Consider the following 25,482-nt stretch of genomic DNA (forward strand, 5'->3'; position numbering starts at 1 on the left):
TCCCTGCCGATAACCTGACCAGTAAGAGAACACGGTGCCCCCATCCCTGCCTGTAACCTGACCAGTAAGAGAACACGGTGCCCCCATCCCTGCCTGTAACCTGACCAGTAAGAGAACACGGTGCCCCCATCCCTGCCTATAACCTGACCAGTAAGAGAACACGGTGCCCCCATCCCTGCCTATAACCTGACCAGTAAGAGAACACGGTGCCCCCATCCCTGCCTATAACCTGACCTGTAAGAGAACACGGTGCCCCCATCCCTGCCTATAACCTGACCAGTAAGAGAACACGGTGCCCCCATCCGCTTGTAACCTGACCAGTAAGAGAATACGGTGCCCCCATCTCTGCCTGTAACCTGATCTGTAAGAGAACACGGTGCCCCATCCCTGCCTGTAACCTGACCAGTAAGAGAACACGGTGCCCCATCCGCCTGTAACCTAACCAGTAAGAGAACACGGTGCCCCATCCCTGCCTGTAACCTGACCAGTAAGAGAACACGGTGCCCCCATCCCTGCCTGTAACCTGACCAGTAAGAGAACACGGTGCCCCATCCCTGCCTATAACCTGACCAGTAAGAGAACACGGTGCCCCCATCCCTGCCTGTAACCTGACCAGTAAGAGAACACGGTGCCCCCAACCCTGCCTGTAACCTGACCAGTAAGAGAACACGGTGCCCCATCCCTGCCTGTAACCTGACCAGTAAGAGAACACGGTGCCCCCATCCCTGCCTGTAACCTGACCAGAAAGAGAACACGGTGCCCCATCCGCCTGTAACCTGACCAGTAAGAGAACACGGTGCCCCATCCCTGCCTGTAACCTGACCAGTAAGAGAACACGGTGCCCCCATCCCTGCCTATAATCTGACCAGTAAGAGAACACGGTGCCCCCATCCCTGCCTGTAACCTGACCAGTAAGAGAACACGGTGCCCCCATCCCTGCCTGTAACCTGACCAGTAAGAGAACACGGTGCCCCCATCCCTGCCTGTAACCTGACCAGTAAGAGAACACGGTGCCCCCATCCCTGCCTATAACCTGACCAGTAAGAGAACACGGTGCCCCCATCCCTGTCTGTAACCTGACCAGTAAGAGAACACGGTGCCCCCATCCCTGCCTGTAACCTGACCAGTAAGAGAACACGGTGCCCCCATCCCTGCCTGTAACCTGACCAGTAAGAGAACACGGTGCCCCCATCCCTGCCTGTAACCTGACCAGTAAGAGAACACGGTGCCCCATCCCTGCCTGTAACCTGACCAGTAAGAGAACACGGTGCCCCATCCCTGCCTGTAACCTGACCAGTAAGAGAACACGGTGCCCCCATCCCTGCTTGTAACCTGACCAGTAAGAGAACACGGTGCCCCATCCCTGCCTGTAACCTGACCAGTAAGAGAACACGGTGCCCCATCCCTGCCTGTAACCTGACCAGTAAGAGAACACGGTGCCCCCATCCCTGCCTGTAACCTGACCAGTAAGAGAACACGGTCCCCCCATCCCTGCTTGTAACCTGACCAGTAAGAGAACACGGTGCCCCCATCCGCTTGTAACCTGACCTATAAGAGAACACGGTGCCCCCATCCCTGCCTATAACCTGACCAGTAAGAGAACACGGTGCCCCCATCCCTGCCTATAACCTGACCAGTAAGTGAACACGGTGCCCCCATCCCTGCCTGTAACCTGACCAGTAAGTGAACACGGTGCCCCCATCCCTGCCTATAACCTGACCAGTAAGTGAACACGGTGCCCCCATCCCTGCCTATAACCTGACCAGTAAGAGAACACGGTGCCCCCATCCCTGCCTATAACCTGACCAGTAAGAGAACACGGTGCCCCATCCCTGCCTGTAACCTGACCTATAAGAGAACACGGTGCCCCCATCCCTGCCTGTAACCTGACCAGTAAGAGAACACGGTGCCCCCATCCCTGCCTGTAACCGGACCTGTAAGAGAACACGGTGCCCCCATCCCTGCCTGTAACCGGACCTGTAAGAGAACACGGTGCCCCCATCCCTGCCTATAACCTGACCTATAAGAGAACACGGTGCCCCCATCCCTGCCTACAACCTGACCAGTAAGAGAACACGGTGCCCCATCCCTGCCTATAACCTGACCAGTAAGTGAACACGGTGCCCCCATCCCTGCCTGTAACCTGACCAGTAAGAGAACACAGTGCCCCCATCCCTGCCTGTAACCTGACCAGTAAGAGAACACGGTGCCCCATCCCTGCCTGTAACCTGACCAGTAAGAGAACACGGTGCCCCCATCCCTGCCTATAACCTGACCAGTAAGAGAACACGGTGCCCCCATCCCTGCCTGTAACCTGACCAGTAAGAGAACACGGTGCCCCCATCCCTGCCTGTAACCTGACCAGTAAGAGAACACGGTGCCCCCATCCCTGCCTGTAACCTGACCAGTAAGAGAACACGGTGCCCCCATCCCTGCCTGTAACCTGACCAGTAAGAGAACACGGTGCCCCCATCCCTGCCTGTAACCTGACCAGTAAGAGAACACGGTGCCCCCATCCCTGCCTATAACCTGACCAGTAAGAGAACACGGTGCCCCCATCCCTGCCTGTAACCTGACCAGTAAGAGAACACGGTGCCCCATCCCTGCCTGTAACCTGACCAGTAAGAGAACACGGTGCCCCCATCCCTGCCTGTAACCTGACCAGTAAGAGAACACGGTGCCCCCATCCCTGCCTGTAACCTGACCAGTAAGAGAACACGGTGCCCCCATCCCTGCCTGTAACCTGACCAGTAAGAGAACACGGTGCCCCATCCCTGCCTGTAACCTGACCAGTAAGAGAACACGGTGCCCCATCCCTGCCTGTAACCTGACCAGTAAGAGAACACGGTGCCCCCATCCCTGCCTGTAACCTGACCAGTAAGAGAACACGGTGCCCCATCCCTGCCTGTAACCTGACCAGTAAGAGAACACGGTGCCCCATCCCTGCCTGTAACCTGACCAGTAAGAGAACACGGTGCCCCCATCCCTGCCTGTAACCTGACCAGTAAGAGAACACGGTCCCCCCATCCCTGCTTGTAACCTGACCAGTAAGAGAACACGGTGCCCCCATCCGCTTGTAACCTGACCTATAAGAGAACACGGTGCCCCCATCCCTGCCTATAACCTGACCAGTAAGAGAACACGGTGCCTCCATCCCTGCCTATAACCTGACCAGTAAGTGAACACGGTGCCCCCATCCCTGCCTGTAACCTGACCAGTAAGTGAACACGGTGCCCCCATCCCTGCCTATAACCTGACCAGTAAGTGAACACGGTGCCCCCATCCCTGCCTATAACCTGACCAGTAAGAGAACACGGTGCCCCCATCCCTGCCTATAACCTGACCAGTAAGAGAACACGGTGCCCCATCCCTGCCTGTAACCTGACCTATAAGAGAACACGGTGCCCCCATCCGTGCCTGTAACCTGACCTATAAGAGAACACGGTGCCCCCATCCCTGCCTGTAACCTGACCAGTAAGAGAACACGGTGCCCCCATCCCTGCCTGTAACCTGACCAGTAAGAGAACACGGTGCCCCCATCCCTGCCTGTAACCTGACCTGTAAGAGAACACGGTGCCCCCATCCCTGCCTGTAACCGGACCTGTAAGAGAACACGGTGCCCCCATCCCTGCCTGTAACCTGACCAGTAAGAGAACATGGTGCCCCCATCCCTGCCTATAACCTGACCTATAAGAGAACACGGTGCCCCCATCCCTGCCTACAACCTGACCAGTAAGAGAACACGGTGCCCCATCCCTGCCTATAACCTGACCAGTAAGTGAACACGGTGCCCCCATCCCTGCCTGTAACCTGACCAGTAAGAGAACACAGTGCCCCCATCCCTGCCTGTAACCTGACCAGTAAGAGAACACGGTGCCCCATCCCTGCCTGTAACCTGACCAGTAAGAGAACACGGTGCCCCCATCCCTGCCTGTAACCTGACCAGTAAGAGAACACGGTGCCCCCATCCCTGCCTGTAACCTGACCAGTAAGAGAACACGGTGCCCCCATCCCTGCCTATAACCTGACCAGTAAGAGAACACGGTGCCCCCATCCCTGCCTATAACCTGACCAGTAAGAGAACACGGTGCCCCATCCCTGCCTGTAACCTGACCTATAAGAGAACACGGTGCCCCCATCCCTGCCTGTAACCTGACCAGTAAGAGAACACGGTGCCCCCATCCCTGCCTGTAACCTGACCAGTAAGAGAACACGGTGCCCCCATCCCTGCCTGTAACCTGACCTGTAAGAGAACACGGTGCCCCCATCCCTGCCTGTAACCTGACCAGTAAGAGAACAAGGTTCCCCCATCCCTGCCTATAACCTGACCTATAAGAGAACACGGTGCCCCCATCCCTGCCTACAACCTGACCAGTAAGAGAACACGGTGCCCCATCCCTGCCTATAACCTGACCAGTAAGTGAACACGGTGCCCCCATCCCTGCCTGTAACCTGACCAGTAAGAGAACACAGTGCCCCCATCCCTGCCTGTAACCTGACCAGTAAGAGAACACGGTGCCCCATCCCTGCCTGTAACCTGACCAGTAAGAGAACACGGTGCCCCCATCCCTGCCTATAACCTGACCAGTAAGAGAACACGGTGCCCCCATCCCTGCCTGTAACCTAACCAGTAAGAGAACACGGTGCCCCATCCCTGCCTGTAACCTGACCAGTAAGAGAACACGGTGCCCCCATCCCTGCCTGTAACCTGACCAGTAAGAGAACACGGTGCCCCATCCCTGCCTATAACCTGACCAGTAAGAGAACACGGTGCCCCCATCCCTGCCTGTAACCTGACCAGTAAGAGAACACGGTGCCCCCATCCCTGCCTGTAACCTGACCAGTAAGAGAACACGGTGCCCCATCCCTGCCTGTAACCTGACCAGTAAGAGAACACGGTGCCCCCATCCCTGCCTGTAACCTGACCAGAAAGAGAACACGGTGCCCCATCCGCCTGTAACCTGACCAGTAAGAGAACACGGTGCCCCATCCCTGCCTGTAACCTGACCAGTAAGAGAACACGGTGCCCCCATCCCTGCCTATAACCTGACCAGTAAGAGAACACGGTGCCCCCATCCCTGCCTGTAACCTGACCAGTAAGAGAACACGGTGCCCCCATCCCTGCCTGTAACCTGACCAGTAAGAGAACACGGTGCCCCCATCCCTGCCTGTAACCTGACCAGTAAGAGAACACGGTGCCCCCATCCCTGCCTATAACCTGACCAGTAAGAGAACACGGTGCCCCCATCCCTGTCTGTAACCTGACCAGTAAGAGAACACGGTGCCCCCATCCCTGCCTGTAACCTGACCAGTAAGAGAACACGGTGCCCCCATCCCTGCCTGTAACCTGACCAGTAAGAGAACACGGTGCCCCCATCCCTGCCTGTAACCTGACCAGTAAGAGAACACGGTGCCCCATCCCTGCCTGTAACCTGACCAGTAAGAGAACACGGTGCCCCATCCCTGCCTGTAACCTGACCAGTAAGAGAACACGGTGCCCCCATCCCTGCCTGTAACCTGACCAGTAAGAGAACACGGTGCCCCATCCCTGCCTGTAACCTGACCAGTAAGAGAACACGGTGCCCCATCCCTGCCTGTAACCTGACCAGTAAGAGAACACGGTGCCCCCATCCCTGCCTGTAACCTGACCAGTAAGAGAACACGGTCCCCCCATCCCTGCTTGTAACCTGACCAGTAAGAGAACACGGTGCCCCCATCCGCTTGTAACCTGACCTATAAGAGAACACGGTGCCCCCATCCCTGCCTATAACCTGACCAGTAAGAGAACACGGTGCCCCCATCCCTGCCTATAACCTGACCAGTAAGTGAACACGGTGCCCCCATCCCTGCCTGTAACCTGACCAGTAAGTGAACACGGTGCCCCCATCCCTGCCTGTAACCTGACCTATAAGAGAACACGGTGCCCCCATCCCTGCCTGTAACCTGACCAGTAAGAGAACACGGTGCCCCCATCCCTGCCTGTAACCTGACCTGTAAGAGAACACGGTGCCCCCATCCCTGCCTGTAACCGGACCTGTAAGAGAACACGGTGCCCCCATCCCTGCCTATAACCTGACCTATAAGAGAACACGGTGCCCCCATCCCTGCCTACAACCTGACCAGTAAGAGAACACGGTGCCCCATCCCTGCCTATAACCTGACCAGTAAGTGAACACGGTGCCCCCATCCCTGCCTGTAACCTGACCAGTAAGAGAACACAGTGCCCCCATCCCTGCCTGTAACCTGACCAGTAAGAGAACACGGTGCCCCATCCCTGCCTGTAACCTGACCAGTAAGAGAACACGGTGCCCCCATCCCTGCCTATAACCTGACCAGTAAGAGAACACGGTGCCCCCATCCCTGCCTGTAACCTGACCAGTAAGAGAACACGGTGCCCCATCCCTGCCTGTAACCTGACCAGTAAGAGAACACGGTGCCCCCATCCCTGCCTGTAACCTGACCAGTAAGAGAACACGGTGCCCCCATCCCTGCCTGTAACCTGACCAGTAAGAGAACACGGTGCCCCCATCCCTGCCTGTAACCTGACCAGTAAGAGAACACGGTGCCCCCATCCCTGCCTGTAACCTGACCAGTAAGAGAACACGGTGCCCCCATCCCTGCCTGTAACCTGACCAGTAAGAGAACACGGTGCCCCCATCCCTGCCTATAACCTGACCAGTAAGAGAACACGGTGCCCCCATCCCTGCCTGTAACCTGACCAGTAAGAGAACACGGTGCCCCATCCCTGCCTGTAACCTGACCAGTAAGAGAACACGGTGCCCCCATCCCTGCCTGTAACCTGACCAGTAAGAGAACACGGTGCCCCCATCCCTGCCTGTAACCTGACCAGTAAGAGAACACGGTGCCCCCATCCCTGCCTGTAACCTGACCAGTAAGAGAACACGGTGCCCCATCCCTGCCTGTAACCTGACCAGTAAGAGAACACGGTGCCCCATCCCTGCCTGTAACCTGACCAGTAAGAGAACACGGTGCCCCCATCCCTGCCTGTAACCTGACCAGTAAGAGAACACGGTGCCCCATCCCTGCCTGTAACCTGACCAGTAAGAGAACACGGTGCCCCATCCCTGCCTGTAACCTGACCAGTAAGAGAACACGGTGCCCCCATCCCTGCCTGTAACCTGACCAGTAAGAGAACACGGTCCCCCCATCCCTGCTTGTAACCTGACCAGTAAGAGAACACGGTGCCCCCATCCGCTTGTAACCTGACCTATAAGAGAACACGGTGCCCCCATCCCTGCCTATAACCTGACCAGTAAGAGAACACGGTGCCCCCATCCCTGCCTATAACCTGACCAGTAAGTGAACACGGTGCCCCCATCCCTGCCTGTAACCTGACCAGTAAGTGAACACGGTGCCCCCATCCCTGCCTATAACCTGACCAGTAAGTGAACACGGTGCCCCCATCCCTGCCTATAACCTGACCAGTAAGAGAACACGGTGCCCCCATCCCTGCCTATAACCTGACCAGTAAGAGAACACGGTGCCCCATCCCTGCCTGTAACCTGACCTATAAGAGAACACGGTGCCCCCATCCGTGCCTGTAACCTGACCAGTAAGAGAACACGGTGCCCCCATCCCTGCCTGTAACCTGACCAGTAAGAGAACACGGTGCCCCCATCCCTGCCTGTAACCTGACCTGTAAGAGAACACGGTGCCCCCATCCCTGCCTGTAACCGGACCTGTAAGAGAACACGGTGCCCCCATCCCTGCCTGTAACCTGACCAGTAAGAGAACATGGTGCCCCCATCCCTGCCTATAACCTGACCTATAAGAGAACACGGTGCCCCCATCCCTGCCTACAACCTGACCAGTAAGAGAACACGGTGCCCCATCCCTGCCTATAACCTGACCAGTAAGTGAACACGGTGCCCCCATCCCTGCCTGTAACCTGACCAGTAAGAGAACACAGTGTCCCCATCCCTGCCTGTAACCTGACCAGTAAGAGAACACGGTGCCCCATCCCTGCCTGTAACCTGACCAGTAAGAGAACACGGTGCCCCCATCCCTGCCTATAACCTGACCAGTAAGAGAACACGGTGCCCCCATCCCTGCCTATAACCTGACCAGTAAGAGAACACGGTGCCCCATCCCTGCCTGTAACCTGACCTATAAGAGAACACGGTGCCCCCATCCCTGCCTGTAACCTGACCAGTAAGAGAACACGGTGCCCCCATCCCTGCCTGTAACCTGACCAGTAAGAGAATACGGTGCCCCCATCCCTGCCTGTAACCTGACCTGTAAGAGAACACGGTGCCCCCATCCCTGCCTATAACCTGACCTATAAGAGAACACGGTGCCCCATCCCTGCCTGTAACCTGACCAGTAAGAGAACATGGTTCCCCCATCCCTGCCTATAACCTGACCTATAAGAGAACACGGTGCCCCATCCCTGCCTACAACCTGACCAGTAAGAGAACACGGTGCCCCATCCCTGCCTATAACCTGACCAGTAAGTGAACACGGTGCCCCCATCCCTGCCTGTAACCTGACCAGTAAGAGAACACAGTGCCCCCATCCCTGCCTGTAACCTGACCAGTAAGAGAACACGGTGCCCCATCCCTGCCTGTAACCTGACCAGTAAGAGAACACGGTGCCCCCATCCCTGCCTATAACCTGACCAGTAAGAGAACACGGTGCCCCCATCCCTGCCTGTAACCTGACCAGTAAGAGAACACGGTGCCCCCATCCGCCTGTAACCTGACCAGTAAGAGAACACGGTGCCCCCATCCCTGCCTGTAACCTGACCAGTAAGAGAACACGGTGCCCCCATCCCTGCCTGTAACCTGACCAGTAAGAGAACACGGTGCCCCCATCCCTGCCTGTAACCTGACCAGTAAGAGAACACGGTGCCCCCATCCCTGCCTATAACCTGACCAGTAAGAGAACACGGTGCCCCCATCCCTGCCTGTAACCTGACCAGTAAGAGAACACGGTGCCCCATCCCTGCCTGTAACCTGACCAGTAAGAGAACACGGTGCCCCCATCCCTGCCTGTAACCTGACCAGTAAGAGAACACGGTGCCCCCATCCCTGCCTGTAACCTGACCAGTAAGAGAACACGGTGCCCCCATCCCTGCCTATAACCTGACCAGTAAGAGAACACGGTCCCCCCATCCCTGCTTGTAACCTGACCTATAAGAGAACACGGTGCCCCCATCCCTGCCTATAACCTGACCTATAAGAGAACACGGTGCCCCCATCCCTGCCTATAACCTGACCAGTAAGTGAACACGATGCCCCCATCCCTGCCTGTAACCTGACCAGTAAGTGAACACGGTGCCCCCATCCCTGCCTATAACCTGACCTGTAAGAGAACACGGTGCCCCATCCCTGCCTGTAACCTGACCAGTAAGAGAACACGGTGCCCCATCCCTGCGTATAACCTGACCTGTAAGAGAACACGGTGCCCCATCCCTGCCTGTAACCTGACCAGTAAGAGAACACGGTGCCCCCATCCCTGCCTGTAACCGGACCTGTAAGAGAACACGGTGCCCCCATCCCTGCCTGTAACCGGACCTGTAAGAGAACACGGTGCCCCATCCCTGCCTATAACCTGACCAGTAAGAGATCACGGTGCCCCCATCCCTGCCTATAACCTGACCAGTAAGAGAACACGGTGCCCCCATCCCTGCCTATAACCTGACCTATAAGAGAACACGGTGCCCCCATCCCTGCCTGTAACCTGACCAGTAAGAGAACACGGTGCCCCATCCCTGCCTGTAACCTGACCTATAAGAGAACACGGTGCCCCATCCCTGCCTGTAACCTGACCAGTAAGAGAACACAGTGCCCCCATCCCTGCCTGTAACCTGACCAGTAAGAGAACACGGTGCCCCATCCCTGCCTGTAACCTGACCTATAAGAGAACACGGTGCCCCCATCCCTGCCTGTAACCTGACCTATAAGAGAACACGGTGCCCCCATCCCTGCCTGTAACCTGACCTGTAAGAGAACACGGTGCCCCCATCCGCTTGTAACCTGATCTGTAAGAGAACACGGTGCCCCCATCCGTTTGTAACCTGACCAGTAAGAGAACACGGTGCCCCCATCCCTGCCTGTAACCTGACCTGTAAGAGAACACGGTGCCCCATCCCTGCCTGTAACCTGACCTGTAAGAGAACACGGTGCCCCCATCCCTGCCTGTAACCTGACCAGTAAGAGAACACGGTGCCCCCATCCCTGCCTATAACCTGACCAGTAAAAGAACACGGTGCCCCATCCCTGCCTATAACCTGACCTATAAGAGAACACGGTGCCCCCATCCCTGCCTGTAACCTGACCTATAAGAGAACACGGTGCCTCCATCCCTGCCTGTAACCTGACCTGTAAGAGAACACGGTGCCCCCATCCCTGCCTGTAACCTGACCTATAAGAGAACACGGTGCCCCCATCCCTGCCTGTAACCTGACCAGTAAGAGAACACGGTGCCCCATCCCTGCCTATAACCTGACCTATAAGAGAACACGGTGCCCCCATCCCTGCCTATAACCTGACCTATAAGAGAACACGGTGCCCCCATCCCTGCCTGTAACCTGACCAGTAAGAGAACACGGTGCCCCATCCCTGCCTGTAACCTGACCAGTAAGAGAACACGGTGCCCCCATCCCTGCCTGTAACCTGACCTGTAAGAGAACACGGTGCCCCCATCCCTGCCTATAACCTGACCAGTAAGAGAACACGGTGCCCCATCCGCCTATAACCTGACCTGTAAGAGAACACGGTGCCCCCATCCCTGCCTGTAACCTGACCAGTAAGAGAACACGGTGCCCCCATCCACCTGTAACCTGACCTGTAAGAGAACACGATGCCCCCATCCCTGCCTATAACCTGACCAGTAAGAGAACACGGTGCCTCCATCCGCCTGTAACCTGACCAGTAAGAGAACACGGTGCCCCCATCCGCCTGTAACCCCACCTGTAAGAGAACACGGTGCCCCCATCCCTGCCTATAACCTGACCAGTAAGAGAACACGGTGCCTCCATCCGCCTGTAACCTGACCAGTAAGAGAACACGGTGCCCCCATCCCTGCCTATAACCTGACCAGTAAGAGAACACGGTGCCCCATCCCTGCCTATAACCTGACCTATAAGAGAACACGGTGCCCCCATCCCTGCCTGAAACCTGACCTATAAGAGAACACGGTGCCCCCATCCCTGCCTGTAACCTGACCTATAAGAGAACACGGTGCCTCCATCCCTGCCTGTAACCTGACCAGTAAGAGAACACGGTGCCCCCATCCCTGCCTGTAACCTGACCTGTAAGAGAACACGGTGCCCCCATCCCTGCCTGTAACCTGACCTATAAGAGAACACGGTGCCCCATCCCTGCCTATAACCTGACCAGTAAGAGAACACGGTGCCCCCATCCCTGCCTGTAACCTGACCTGTAAGAGAACACGGTGCCCCCATCCCTGCCTGTAACCTGACCTATAAGAGAACACGGTGCCCCCATCCCTGCCTGTAACCTGACCTATAAGAGAACACGGTGCCCCATCCCTGCCTATAACCTGACCAGTAAGAGAACACGGTGCCTCCATCCGCCTGTAACCTGACCAGTAAGAGAACGCGGTGCCCCCATCCCTGCCTGTAACCTGACCAGTAAGAGAACACGGTGCCTCCATCCGCCTGTAACCTGACCATTAAGAGAACACGGTGCCCCCATCCCTGCCTGTAACCTGACCTGTAAGAGAATATGGTGCCCCCATCCCTGCCTGTAACCTGACCTGTAAGAGAACACGGTGCCCCCATCCCTGCCTATAACCTGACCAGTAAGAGAACACGGTGCCCCATCCCTGCCTATAACCTGACCAGTAAGAGAACACAGTGCCCCATCCCTGCCTGTAACCTGACCAGTAAGAGAACACGGTGCCCCATCCCTGCCTATAACCTGACCAGTAAGAGAACACGGTGCCCCCATCCCTGCCTGTAACCTGACTAGTAAGAGAACACGGTGCCCCCATCCCTGCCTATAACCTGACCTGTAAGAGAACACGGTGCCCCATCCCTGCCTATAACCTGACTAGTAAGAGAACACGGTGCCCCCATCCCTGCCTATAACCTGACCTGTAAGAGAACACGGTGCCCCATCCCTGCCTATAACCTGACCAGTAAGAGAACACGGTGCCCCATCCCTGCCTATAACCTGACCAGTAAGAGAACACGGTGCCTCCATCCGCCTGTAACCTGACCAGTAAGAGAACGCGGTGCCCCCATCCCTGCCTGTAACCTGACCAGTAAGAGAACACGGTGCCTCCATCCGCCTGTAACCTGACCATTAAGAGAACACGGTGCCCCCATCCCTGCCTGTAACCTGACCTGTAAGAGAATATGGTGCCCCCATCCCTGCCTGTAACCTGACCTGTAAGAGAACACGGTGCCCCCATCCCTGCCTATAACCTGACCAGTAAGAGAACACGGTGCCCCATCCCTGCCTATAACCTGACCAGTAAGAGAACACAGTGCCCCATCCCTGCCTGTAACCTGACCAGTAAGAGAACACGGTGCCCCATCCCTTCCTATAACCTGACCAGTAAGAGAACACGGTGCCCCCATCCCTGCCTGTAACCTGACTAGTAAGAGAACACGGTGCCCCCATCCCTGCCTATAACCTGACCTGTAAGAGAACACGGTGCCCCATCCCTGCCTATAACCTGACTAGTAAGAGAACACGGTGCCCCCATCCCTGCCTATAACCTGACCTGTAAGAGAACACGGTGCCCCATCCCTGCCTATAACCTGACCAGTAAGAGAACACGGTGCCCCATCCGCCTATAACCTGACCTGTAAGAGAACACGGTGCCGCCATCCCTGCCTGTAACCTGACCAGTAAGAGAACACGGTGCCCCCATCCACCTGTAACCTGACCTGTAAGAGAACACGATGCCCCCATCCCTGCCTATAACCTGACCAGTAAGAGAACACGGTGCCTCCATCCGCCTGTAACCTGACCAGTAAGAGAACACGGTGCCCCCATCCGCCTGTAACCCCACCTGTAAGAGAACACGGTGCCCCCATCCCTGCCTATAACCTGACCAGTAAGAGAACACGGTGCCTCCATCCGCCTGTAACCTGACCAGTAAGAGAACACGGTGCCCCCATCCCTGCCTATAACCTGACCAGTAAGAGAACACGGTGCCCCATCCCTGCCTATAACCTGACCTATAAGAGAACACGGTGCCCCCATCCCTGCCTGAAACCTGACCTATAAGAGAACACGGTGCCCCCATCCCTGCCTGTAACCTGACCTATAAGAGAACACGGTGCCTCCATCCCTGCCTGTAACCTGACCAGTAAGAGAACACGGTGCCCCCATCCCTGCCTGTAACCTGACCTATAAGAGAACACGGTGCCCCATCCCTGCCTATAACCTGACCAGTAAGAGAACACGGTGCCCCCATCCCTGCCTGTAACCTGACCTGTAAGAGAACACGGTGCCCCCATCCCTGCCTGTAACCTGACCTATAAGAGAACACGGTGCCCCCATCCCTGCCTGTAACCTGACCTATAAGAGAACACGGTGCCCCATCCCTGCCTATAACCTGACCAGTAAGAGAACACGGTGCCTCCATCCGCCTGTAACCTGACCAGTAAGAGAACGCGGTGCCCCCATCCCTGCCTGTAACCTGACCATTAAGAGAACACGGTGCCCCCATCCCTGCCTGTAACCTGACCTGTAAGAGAATATGGTGCCCCCATCCCTGCCTGTAACCTGACCTGTAAGAGAACACGGTGCCCCCATCCCTGCCTATAACCTGACCAGTAAGAGAACACGGTGCCCCATCCCTGCCTATAACCTGACCAGTAAGAGAACACAGTGCCCCATCCCTGCCTGTAACCTGACCAGTAAGAGAACACGGTGCCCCATCCCTGCCTATAACCTGACCAGTAAGAGAACACGGTGCCCCCATCCCTGCCTGTAACCTGACTAGTAAGAGAACACGGTGCCCCCATCCCTGCCTATAACCTGACCTGTAAGAGAACACGGTGCCCCATCCCTGCCTATAACCTGACCTGTAAGAGAACACGGTGCCCCCATCCCTGCCTATAACCTGACCAGTAAGAGAACACGGTGCCCCATCCCTGCCTATAACCTGACCTGTAAGAGAACACGGTGCCCCCATCCCTGCCTGTAACCTGACCTATAAGAGAACACGGTGCTCCCATCCCTGCCTATAACCTGACCAGTAAGAGAACACGGTGCCCCATCCCTGCCTATAACCTGACCTATAAGAGAACACGGTGCCCCCATCCCTGCCTGAAACCTGACCTATAAGAGAACACGGTGCCCCCATCCCTGCCTGTAACCTGACCTATAAGAGAACACGGTGCCTCCATCCCTGCCTGTAACCTGACCTATAAGAGAACACGGTGCCCCCATCCCTGCCTGAAACCTGACCTGTAAGAGAACACGGTGCCCCCATCCCTGCCTGTAACCTGACCTATAAGAGAACACGGTGCCCCATCCCTGCCTATAACCTGACCAGTAAGAGAACACGGTGCCCCCATCCCTGCCTGTAACCTGACCTGTAAGAGAACACGGTGCCCCCATCCCTGCCTGTAACCTGACCTATAAGAGAACACGGTGCCCCCATCCCTGCCTGTAACCTGACCTATAAGAGAACACGGTGCCCCATCCCTGCCTATAACCTGACCAGTAAGAGAACACGGTGCCTCCATCCGCCTGTAACCTGACCAGTAAGAGAACGCGGTGCCCCCATCCCTGCCTGTAACCTGACCAGTAAGAGAACACGGTGCCTCCATCCGCCTGTAACCTGACCATTAAGAGAACACGGTGCCCCCATCCCTGCCTGTAACCTGACCTGTAAGAGAATATGGTGCCCCCATCCCTGCCTACAACCTGACCAGTAAGAGAACACGGTGCCCCCATCCCTGCCTATAACCTGACCTGTAAGAGAACATGGTGCCCCCATCCCTGCCTGTAACCTGACCTGTAAGAGAACATGGTGCCCCATCCCTGCCTATAACCTGACCAGTAAGAGAACACGGTGCCCCCATCCCTGCCTATAACCTGACCAGTAAGAGAACACGGTGCCCCCATCCCTGCCTGTAACCTGACCAGTAAGAGAACACGGTGCCCCATCCCTGCCTGTAACCTGACCTGTAAGAGAACACGGTGCCCCCATCCCTGCCTATAACCTGACCAGTAAGAGAACACGGTGCCCCATCCCTGCCTATAACCTGACCAGTAAGAGAACACGGTGCCCCATCCCTGCCTGTAACCTGACCAGTAAGAGAACACGGTGCCCCATCCCTGCCTATAACCTGACCAGTAAGAGAACACGGTGCCCCCATCCCTGCCTGTAACCTGACTAGTAAGAGAACACGGTGCCCCATCCCTGCCTATAACCTGACCAGTAAGAGAACACGGTGCCCCCATCCGCTTGTAACCTGACCTGTAAGAGAACACGGTGCCCCATCCCTGCCTGTAATATGACTCTATATACCAGACCTCCCAGACCCCATGTTAGTTTGCATGTTGTTTTTCCCCATTTGTTCTTAGTAACTGTCTGTCTCCAGACAGGGTGAGCATTCTGGAGTCTACTGGTCCCATCATCAGAGTGATTGTGGAGACCTCGGGGCAGACGGTTGAGGTGGAGCTCCTGCCCATGGTGGAAATCCCAGGATGCTGGCCTCGCAAGGCTCGCTGGCCGCGGTTCTTTAAGAGATGGCCCTCCAAGGACCGAGCTCGCTGTATGAAGGTCTGTCATTCATAAAGGAATGAGAACTGTACGTAACAGAAGGTGGAGCTGACAACCACTCACAGTGTACAGGATGGTTGTCAGCAGTAATAGATGAGGGGCCGGTGCTGTATTATTAGATTGGTGATGTCATCACTACTTTTTTCAGACCTTTGGATTTGACCTGGTTGCTCGGAGTAACTACCACTGGCAGCTTTCCTTCCTGCGTGTGGAGCGTCTCCTGCTGGACGGGGTAGATGAGGATGGAGGATGTCGGATGAAGTGTCTGCGGGTGGTTCGGCAGCTGAAGGAAGATGTGTGGTGCCCAGGAACTCGCCCTGTTATCACCTCACAGCATCTGCAGGTGAGATGTGTGATTGTGGGGTCCCATCTCAGAACACCCTGCAAGAGGAGCCTCAGAACTCCACAGTTCCAATCTCTTTATTCTCTGTGTCATTATAATTCCCCTGTGTGAAGGATCCGCACCTCGCCATCAGGATCCACACCTCGCCACCCCACCTGACGTCAAGACTATGTCAGCGGGATCACTTGGTAAGGTCTCCCCACTTGTACCAACATGACGTTTCATACCGCCTGGGCAGGGCCGGCGTTATGGGCAGGCAGACCAGGCAGCTGCCTACGGCCTTCCCTCCTCCAGGGGCCCCCAGCTGAGCCAGTGGTGTGTCCCTAATAGCAGCACACCACGCGGCCGCTGAGGGGCCTGATACGGCCCCACCCCTCACTGATTCAACTTATCAGCATCATAGACGCCAATACAGTTAAAAGCAGTGATGGATGAGAGAGCGTCAGACCCTCCCTCTCCCATCACTCCCCCTCTGCTTGTGACTCAGCAAGCGCGCGATGGCGTCACATCATCATACGCCACACTGTTCGAGCAGTGGAACCGATGAGACCGGATCAGCAGAGCCTGGAGCAGCACAGGGAACAAGGAGGGGGATGAGTATTGTGCCAGTGTGTGTGTCTGCACTATACTGTGTGTTGGGGGGAGCTTCACTGTACTGTGTGTTGGAGCTGCCCTATACTGTCTGTTGGGGTAGCTGCACTAAACTGTGTTTGAGCTGCACTATACTGTGTGTTGGGGAGCTGCACTGTACTGTGTGCTGGGGGAGCTGCACTATACTGTGTGTTGGAGCTGCACTATACTGTGTGTTGGGGAGCTGCACTAAGCTGTGTTCGAGCTTCACTATACTGTGTGTTGGGGGAGCTGCACTGTACTGTGTGTGGGAGCTTCACTGTACTGTGTGTAGGGGGGAGCTGCACTGTACTGTGTGTTGGAGCTGCGCTGTACTGTTTGTTGGGGGAGCTGCACTATACTGTGTGTTGGGGGAGCTGCACTGCACTGTGTGTGTGGGGAGCTACACTAAACTGTGTTCTAGCTGCACTATACTGTGTGTTGGGGTAGCTGCACTGTACTGTGTGTGGGGGGAGCTGCACTAAACTGTGTGTTGGGGAGCTGCACTGTACTGTGTGTTGGGGGACATGCACTGTACTGTATGTTGGGGGGAGCTGCACTATACTGTGTGTTGGGGAGCTGCACTGTACTGTGTGTGGGGGGAGCTACACTTAACTGTGTTCTAGCTGCACTATACTGTGTGTTGGGGTAGCTGCACTGTACTGTGTGTGGGGGGAGCTGCACTAAACTGTGTGTTGGGGAGTTGCACTATACTGTGTGATGCGGAGTTGCACTATACTGTGTGTTGGGGGAGGTGTGCACTATACAGTGTATTGGGAAGGAGCTGCACTATACTATGGAGGGTGGCTGCATTATACTGTGTGTGGAGGGGGGCTGCATTATACTGTGTGTGTGTGGGGGTAGCTGCAGTATGCTCTGAGGGGGCTGCAGTATATCCTGAGGGGGGCTGCATTATACTCTATCAAGGGCCATGGGGAGTGCATTATACTGTATCGAGTACTATCTGTCCCCATCATTCTTCCTCAGCTGGAGTAAAGAAACTCGGGAACAAGCGTTGAACAAATTCAGTGATGTCGATCATGCTCGTTTAATGGCCTGAATTCTGCACCTGTAAATATAGCCGAAATGTTTGTGTGATGTGGAATATGTGAGCATTTGGGGCCCTACTTTAAACTTTTGCCCAGGACCCCACCTTCTCTAAAACAGACCCTGCCCCTGGCGACGAGTAAAGTCATCTTGGCACAGTTTTTCACAGACATCCTCTGTCCACATAGATCTAGGGAGGGACGGGGAGTGAGAATTTGGCCCACGCAGTTACTGACATGGCACCGAACTTGATCACAACCCTGACAGGCTGAGAGGCCCTTTTCACTAGCACCAGTGAAACAGGGCACTGCCAGCCCAGTAGGACTGACACCAGTTCCTCACTAGATATTAGCCCGGTCCATTAATGGGATTATATTGGTCCAGGAACCAGCCCTGGTAGCATGGGAAATTAAACCGAATAATGAACGTGTGGATTTGTGGATCGAGATAAAACAGCAGCCCAAGGTTAAATTATAGATTTAGTGGCCTTAAGTGCACATTAAACAACACAGTAAATACACGATGGTTACACGGTTGGATGGTCCTATGGCGGCGGTTCTGTCAACATCAGATCCAGACAGCTTTGCTATCTAGTTTATAGTATCTCCACAACTCCTCATGGATTCATAGCGGATTTAATAAAGCAGACCAAATGGTTTGGATCTACAGGGAGTCTTCCTGAAGGAACTGGATTCTGCCTGGCTGGAGAGGGTCTGAATTCTGACTTTGCAGCTGAAAGGTGGGACCACCTGCAGAACCAGGGATCTTGTTACAGCTACACATGCTTCCATGATAGTAAGTTGCCATTAGAGCGCCCCATCCTTCACACCCTGTGTCTTCCATTTTCTTTCTGACAGATGATCCTCCTCTGGGAGTGTGAGCGCAATCCTTCCTCAAAGGCTTGGCTGGACTTTGGTTCCTGTTTCCTACGTATTGTGAGAAGACTCTTGAAATGTTCCCAGCAGCGCTTCCTACGCCATTACTTCGTCAGACGTGCAAATCTTCTGAAATACGCAGATGCCAATCAGTTGGACAAGCTGGCGGACAATCTGAGCAGATTCTTGCAGTGTCCTAATCTGAACCTATCTCCATACTGTGACGATTCCTCTGTCTGCTGAGCCTACCCCCGAGTAGCAGTCAACTAATAGACCTGTCAATCACAGAGAGAATATTCAAGGGAATAGCTAGAAACTGTTTCTTGGGTCCTCAAGGATCTTCTGAAGACACCCCTGAAATGGAAATGGGTTACAATGTACTAAAACATCAATAGTCCAGACAATAGTGGTAGCACCACGTCACTGGGGAGACAACCAGATATTTATCTTTGTCTATTCATGGATCTCCTGAGGATATTCCTGTAATATAAAGCATGACACTGCAGTATTCCGCATAGGTCCAAACATTAGTGGTGGCAGTATTCCAAAAGCATATTTGTTCAATAATTGTGACCAAAAAAATGGGCTCATTCACTGTGAAACCACAAAGACTATGGTTAATGAATGTGAATTGTTTGAGAATAATAAAAGTCAAACCAAATCCTGTGGTATATCAAGGAAGAGACGCCCGGAATCCTAAATCCATTGGTAAAGAGGTGAGGGAATCATGCAGAGCCATGGAGGCTGATGGAGATTCAGGGGGGTACAAACCCAAACCTCTCTTGTATTGGTGGCATTACACCTACAGTAACGGCAGTGCTACCTCTCATATCGGTGGCATTACACCTGCAGTAGTGGCGGTGCTACCTCTTGTATCAGTGGCATTACACCTGCAGTAGTGGCGGTGCTACCTCTCGTATCGGTGGCATTACACCTGCAGTAGTGGCGGTGCTACCTCTCATATCGGTGGCATTACACCTGCAGTAGTGGCGGTGCTACCTCTCGTATCGGTGGCATTACACCTGCAGTAGTGGCGGTGCTACCTCTCGTATCGGTGGCATTACACCTGCAGTAGTGGCGGTGCTACCTCTCAAGTATCGGTGGCATTACACCTACAGTAGTGGCGCTGCTACCTCTTGTATTATTATTATTATTATTTATTATTATAGCGCCATTTATTCCATGGCACTTTACATGTGAGGAGGGGTATACATAATAGAAACAGGTACAATAATCTTGAACAATACAAGTCACAACTGGTACAGGAGGAGAGAGGACCCTGCCCGCGAGGGCTCACAATCTACAAGGGATGGTTGAGGATACAGTAGGTGAGGATAGAGCTGGTCGTGCAGTGGTTTGGTTGATCAGTGATTACTGCAGGTTGTAGGCTTGCCGGAAGAGGTAGGTCTTCAGGTTCTTTTTGAAGGTTTCGATGGTAGGTGAGAGTCTGATATGTTGTGGTAGAGAGTTCCAGAGTAGGGGTGATACGCGAGAGAAATCTTGTATACGATTGTGGGAAGAGGACATAAGAGGGGAGTAGAGAAGGAGATCTTGTGAGGATCGGAGGTTGCATGTAGGTAAGTACCGGGAGACGAGGTCACAGATATATGAAGGAGACAGGTTGTGGATGGCTTTGTACGTCATGGTTAGGGTTTTGTACTGGAGTCTCTGGGCAATGGGGAGCCAGTGAAGGGATTGACAGAGGGGAGAGGCCGGAGAATAGCGGGGGGACAGGTGGATTAGTCGGGCAGCAGAGTTTAGAATAGATTGGAGGGGTGCGAGAGTGTTCGAGGGGAGGCCACAGAGCAGGAGGTTACAGTAGTTGAGGCGGGAGATGATGAGGGCATGGACTAGGGTTTTTGCAGATTCTTGGTTTAGGAATGTACGGATCCGTGAAATATTTTTGAGTTGAAGGCGGCAGGAAGTGGAAAGGGCTTGGATATGTGGTTTGAAGGAGAGATCAGTGTCAAGGATTACCCTGAGGCAGCGAGCTTGTGGGACTGTAGAGAGTGGGCATCCGTTTACTGTAATGGATAGGTTCGTTGGGGGGGTCGCGTGAGATGGGGGAAAGAAAATGAGTTCTGTTTTCTCCATGTTAAGTTTTAGAAATCTAGCAGAGAAGAAGGATGAAATAGTGGATAGACATTGAGGGATTCTGGTTAGTAGGGTGGTGATATCTAGTCCAGAGATGTAGATCTGTGTGTCATCAGCATAGAGATGATACTGAAAACCGTGAGATTCTATGAGCTGTTCCAGGCCAAAAGTGTAAATGGAGAAGAGCAGGGGCCCAAGGACTGAACCTTGCGGGACTCCGACATAGAGGGGGCGAGGTGAGGAGGTGGTGTGTGAGTGGGAGACGCTGAATGTCCGGTCTGTTAGGTATGATGAGATCCAGGATAGGGCCAAGTCTGTGATGCCAAGGAATGAGAGGGTCTGTAGTAATAGGGAATGGTCCACTGTGTCAAAGGCAGCCGACAGGTCCAGGAGGAGGAGGATAGAGTAGTGTCGCTTGCTCTTGGCGGTTAAGAGGTCGTTGGTGAACTTAGAGCAGTTTCAGTGGAGTGGTGTGACCGGAAGCCTGAGTGTAATCAGTCGAAAAGGGAGCAGGAAGATAGATGGGAGGACAGTTCAAGATGGACGTGTTTTTCCAGTAGTTTTAAGGCATAAGGGAGAAGTGATATAGGGCGATAGCCAGATACAGAGGATGGGTCAAGAGAGGGTTTTTTGAGGATAGGTGTGATGGAGGCATGTTTAAAGTTTGAAGGGAAAAAAACAGCTGTTAGTGATAGGTTGAAGAGATGGGTTAGAGTTGGGATGAAGACTGTGGCCAGGTTTGGGATGAAGTGGGAAGGGATTGGGTCAAGTGCACAGGTGGTGAGATGCGATCTTGAGAGTAGAGTGGAGAGTCGATCTTCTGTAATAGTGGAGAAGTTGGTTTTGGAGGTGGAGGGCTGAGTAGTTGGGAGGAAGGACTCTGGAGGTTGTCGACTAAAACTGTCTCTGATGTTCTCAATCTTCTGCTTGAAAAATGAGGCAAAGTCTTCAGCTGAGATGAGTGGGGAGTGAGGAGGTGCTGGGGGATGGAGGAGAGAGTTGAAGGTGTTGAATAACTGTTTAGGGTTGTGAGACAGGGAGGATATGAGAGATGAGAAGTAGGTTTGTTTAATTGTGGCAAGTGTGGTCTTGAAAGTAGTGAGGGACTGTTTAAATGCGATAAAGTGCTCGTTGGAGTGGGATCTTTTCCATCTCCGCTCTGCAGCCCTGGAAGCTCGCCTCAGTTCTTTGGTCAGGCAGGTGTGCCAGGGCTGTCTGTTGATTTTGCGAGCTTTGGTATTTGTGAGAGGGGCAAGAGATTCCAAAGCTGCAGCTATTGTGGTGTTATATAGAGCGGCAGCGTCATCTGCATTGTATAGGGAGCTTATGTCTGTGAGAGGGAGAAGGGATTCAGAGAGTGAGTGTAGATCAAGGTGTTTAAGATTTCTGCGAAGGTGTGCAAGTTTGTGGGGTGGGGATTGTAGACAAGAAGTGGAGAGGGAAGAGAATGTTAGTAGATTGTGGTCAGAAAGAGGAAGAGGAGAGTTAGAAAGGTTAGATAGGGAGCAGAGGCGGGTGAAGATGAGGTCCAATGTGTTACCATCTTTGTGAGTGGCTGCAGAAGACCATTGAGTGAGGCCGAAGGAGGAAGTGAGAGATAGAAGTTTAGTGGCAGCTGAGAGGGAAGTGTCAATGGGGATGTTGAAGTCGCCCATGATAGTGGGGATGTCCGCAGAAAGGAAATTAAATAGCCAGGTGGTGAAGTGGTCAAAGAAGGTAGTGGCTGGCCCTGGGGAGCTGTAAATGACAGCCAGTTGGAAGTTGGTGGGGGCATAGATGCGCACAGAGTGCACCTCAAAGGAAGGAAGGGTAACAGAGGGTGGCAGTGGGATTGGGCTGAAAGAGCAGTTATCTGACAGGAGAAAACCAACTCCTCCGCCATGCTTGCTGCTCTGGGCAGGGTGTGTGAGAAAGGTGGAAGCCACCATACGAAAGTGCAGCAGGAGAGGCTGTGTCAGAGGGGGTGAGCCAGGTGTCGGTGATGGCGAGGAAGGAAAGTTTGGTAGTAACAAAAAGATCGTGGATGTAGGAAAGCTTGTTGCAGACAGAGCGAGTGTTCCACAGAGCTCCTGTTAGTGGGACTGGGGAAGTGGGGTCTGGTCGAATGGGTATAACGTTAGAGAGGTTACGGAAGTTTGTGATGGAGCGTGGATGGGAGGTAGAACTGACTGTGGGGATGTGGAGAGGAGGACCAGGATTTGGAGAGATATCACCAGCAGTGAGAAGGAGCAGAGAAAGTGTTAGAAGGTGGGAGCAGGAGAGGGCGTGAGGGGGCTGCCTGTGCTTGGAGACAGAGGATTGTATGTTAAGGAACAGTTCTGAGGAGGAAGTGAGATGGATGGGGAGGATTGAAGAGGAGATTAACAGTTCTTTACTACTAGGAGAAGGGATTAGGGAGTTTGCAGAAAGTGAAGAATTATAAGGGTGAAAGTGAAAACAAACAGAAGCATTGTTTACAGTTACTGTGTCCAGTTACCTTCAGTTCACTTCTGGTTCAATTCTGGTTTTAATTCTAAATTAATCTTCACACTTCTAGGACACACTTCTAGGGATCACACAGCAGACTAACATCATTGCAGACTTGTACTATGCAATATATGTACAACTAAGTGCATTCAGGTGTGAAGCAGAGAGGAGTGGTCTCTGCTCATATCGGTGGCATTACACCTGCAGTAGTGGTGGTGCTACCTCTCGTATTGGTGGCATTACACCTGCAGTAGTGGCGGTGCTACCTCTCTTGTATAGGTGGCTTTACACCTACAGTAGTGGCTGTGCTACCTCTCTTGTATCGGTGGCATTACACCTGCAGTAGTGGCGGTGCTACCTCTCGTATCGGTGGCATTACACCTGCAGTAGTGGCGGTGCTACCTCTCTTGTATAGGTGGCTTTACACCTACAGTAGTGGCTGTGCTACCTCTCTTGTATCGGTGGCATTACGCCTGCAGTAGTGGCGGTACTACCTCTCATATCGGTGGCATTACACCTGCAGTAGTGGTGGTGCTACCTCTCGTATTGGTGGCATTACACCTGCAGTAGTGGCGGTGCTACCTCTCTTGTATAGGTGGCTTTACACCTACAGTAGTGGCTGTGCTACCTCTCTTGTATCGGTGGCATTACACCTGCAGTAGTGGCGGTGCTACCTCTCGTATCGGTGGCATTACACCTGCAGTAGTGGCGGTGCTACCTCTCTTTTATAGGTGGCTTTACACCTACAATAGTGGCGGAGCTACCTCTCGTATCAGTGGCATTACACCTACAGTAGTGGCTGTGCTACTTCTCTTGTATCGGTGTCATTACACCTACAGTAGTGGCACTGCTACCTCTTGTATCGGTGGCATTACACCTGCAGTAGTGGCGCTGCTACCTCTTGTATCGGTGGCATTACACCTGCAGTAGTGGTAGTGCTACCTCTCAAATATCGGTGGCATTACACCTACAGTAGTGGCGCTGCTACCTCTCCTATTGGTGGCATTACAACTGCAGTAGTGGCGGTGCTACCTCTCAAGTATCGGTGGCATTACAACTGCAGTAGTGACGCTGCTACATCTCTTGTATTGGTGGCATTACACCTGCAGTAGTGGCTGTGCTACCTCTCATATCGGTCGCGTTACAACTGCAGTAGTGGCGGTGCTACCTTTTGTATCAGTGGCATTACACCTGCAGTAGTGGCGCTGCTACCTTTCAAGTATCGGTGGCATTACAACTGCAGTAGTGGCGCTGCTACATCTCTTGTATCGGTGGCATTACACCTGCAGTAGTGGCGGTGCTACCTCTCAAGTATCTGTGGCATTACACCTACAGTAGTGGCGGTGCTACCTCTCTTGTATCGGTGGCATTACACCAGCAGTAGTGAAGCCGCTACATCTCTTGTATTGTTAAAAATCACAGCGCACCCACAGGTGGAACAATTACTTCAGTCCACACCTCTATATATATATATATCTATACACATACACACATACGCATATACATAAAAAGATCCTTTGTGCAATGTTTAATATTAACCACCAGGGTGCGCTGTGTGACAACTTCTGTGGAGACCACAGTCTAGACCGAGCTAAAACCAAACAACACAGTAAGGATTAATTTCCAAGGAAAATTACCGAAGCATGGGATTATTAAAATAAGCCTTTATTTATGGGTATGGCAAAGGTTACAAATTATACAAATACATATAAAATTAATTATAAAATATCCATTCAGAGGATAACGCTGTACCAGGATTATAAATATGTAATATTTTTCCCCACTTATATCAAGGTAATTTCACTTGTGCTATACAAATCAATCTCTCTTATGTAAAAAATTGTGAAAAGAAAAAATCAAAGCCAAAATTGGAAAAAGTGACGTGCACCGTTATATCTTGCAAGATATAATAATATAATATAAAGTGACTAAGTGCAATTTTCTATTACCAACCATTACTGTGCAAAAGGAAAGGGAAAAAAACTCCTCATTAAGTGTCAGACTAAGCTGAACACGTGTATGGATAATTGTATAGCAGCAATATGGTTATATCTACCTGGGGGAATTTTTGATCCTGTGCCAGCGTCTCACCCGACGCGCGTTTCGGAAATCGTTGTCCTTCGTCAGGGGGAGTAATCCATTAGACTGTAAGGGGCTTTTTATTGTATCTCCAAACGCCGCAGTCCGGGTGTACTCCCGCTTTTCCTATTAATGATGAGGGATTTGTAAAGAAATGGGAGGAAACATGCAATATAGCCTCTAAACAGCTAATGGAACTGCTGGTACACTATAACTCCAACAATATAGACA

At 53.2% G+C, this 25,482-nt stretch overlaps 1 protein-coding gene across 4 annotated transcripts in view; it reads left to right on the forward strand.

Annotated features, from left to right (window-relative positions):
- MAB21L3 (mab-21 like 3) overlaps positions 1-19,270 on the forward strand; it is a 113,968-nt gene extending 94,698 nt beyond the window's left edge. Inside the window, exons 5-8 of one of the 4 annotated variants that reach the window (XM_077299337.1) lie at positions 15,557-15,738; positions 15,887-16,081; positions 18,407-18,476; positions 18,595-18,725. In XM_077299337.1, the coding sequence (XP_077155452.1) occupies positions 15,557-15,738; positions 15,887-16,081; positions 18,407-18,454 (425 nt within the window). In that variant the 3' untranslated portion in view covers positions 18,455-18,476; positions 18,595-18,725. Of the gene's footprint in view, positions 1-15,556; positions 15,739-15,886; positions 16,082-18,406 lie in introns of all 4 variants that reach the window. The other 3 variants (XM_077299334.1, XM_077299333.1, XM_077299336.1) reach the window with 3 other exon arrangements.
- The last annotated feature ends 6,212 nt before the right edge of the window (positions 19,271-25,482 follow it).

This window comes from Ranitomeya variabilis, chromosome 3 (genome assembly GCF_051348905.1).
Source record: "Ranitomeya variabilis isolate aRanVar5 chromosome 3, aRanVar5.hap1, whole genome shotgun sequence".
Lineage (NCBI taxonomy): Eukaryota > Metazoa > Chordata > Amphibia > Anura > Dendrobatidae > Ranitomeya > Ranitomeya variabilis.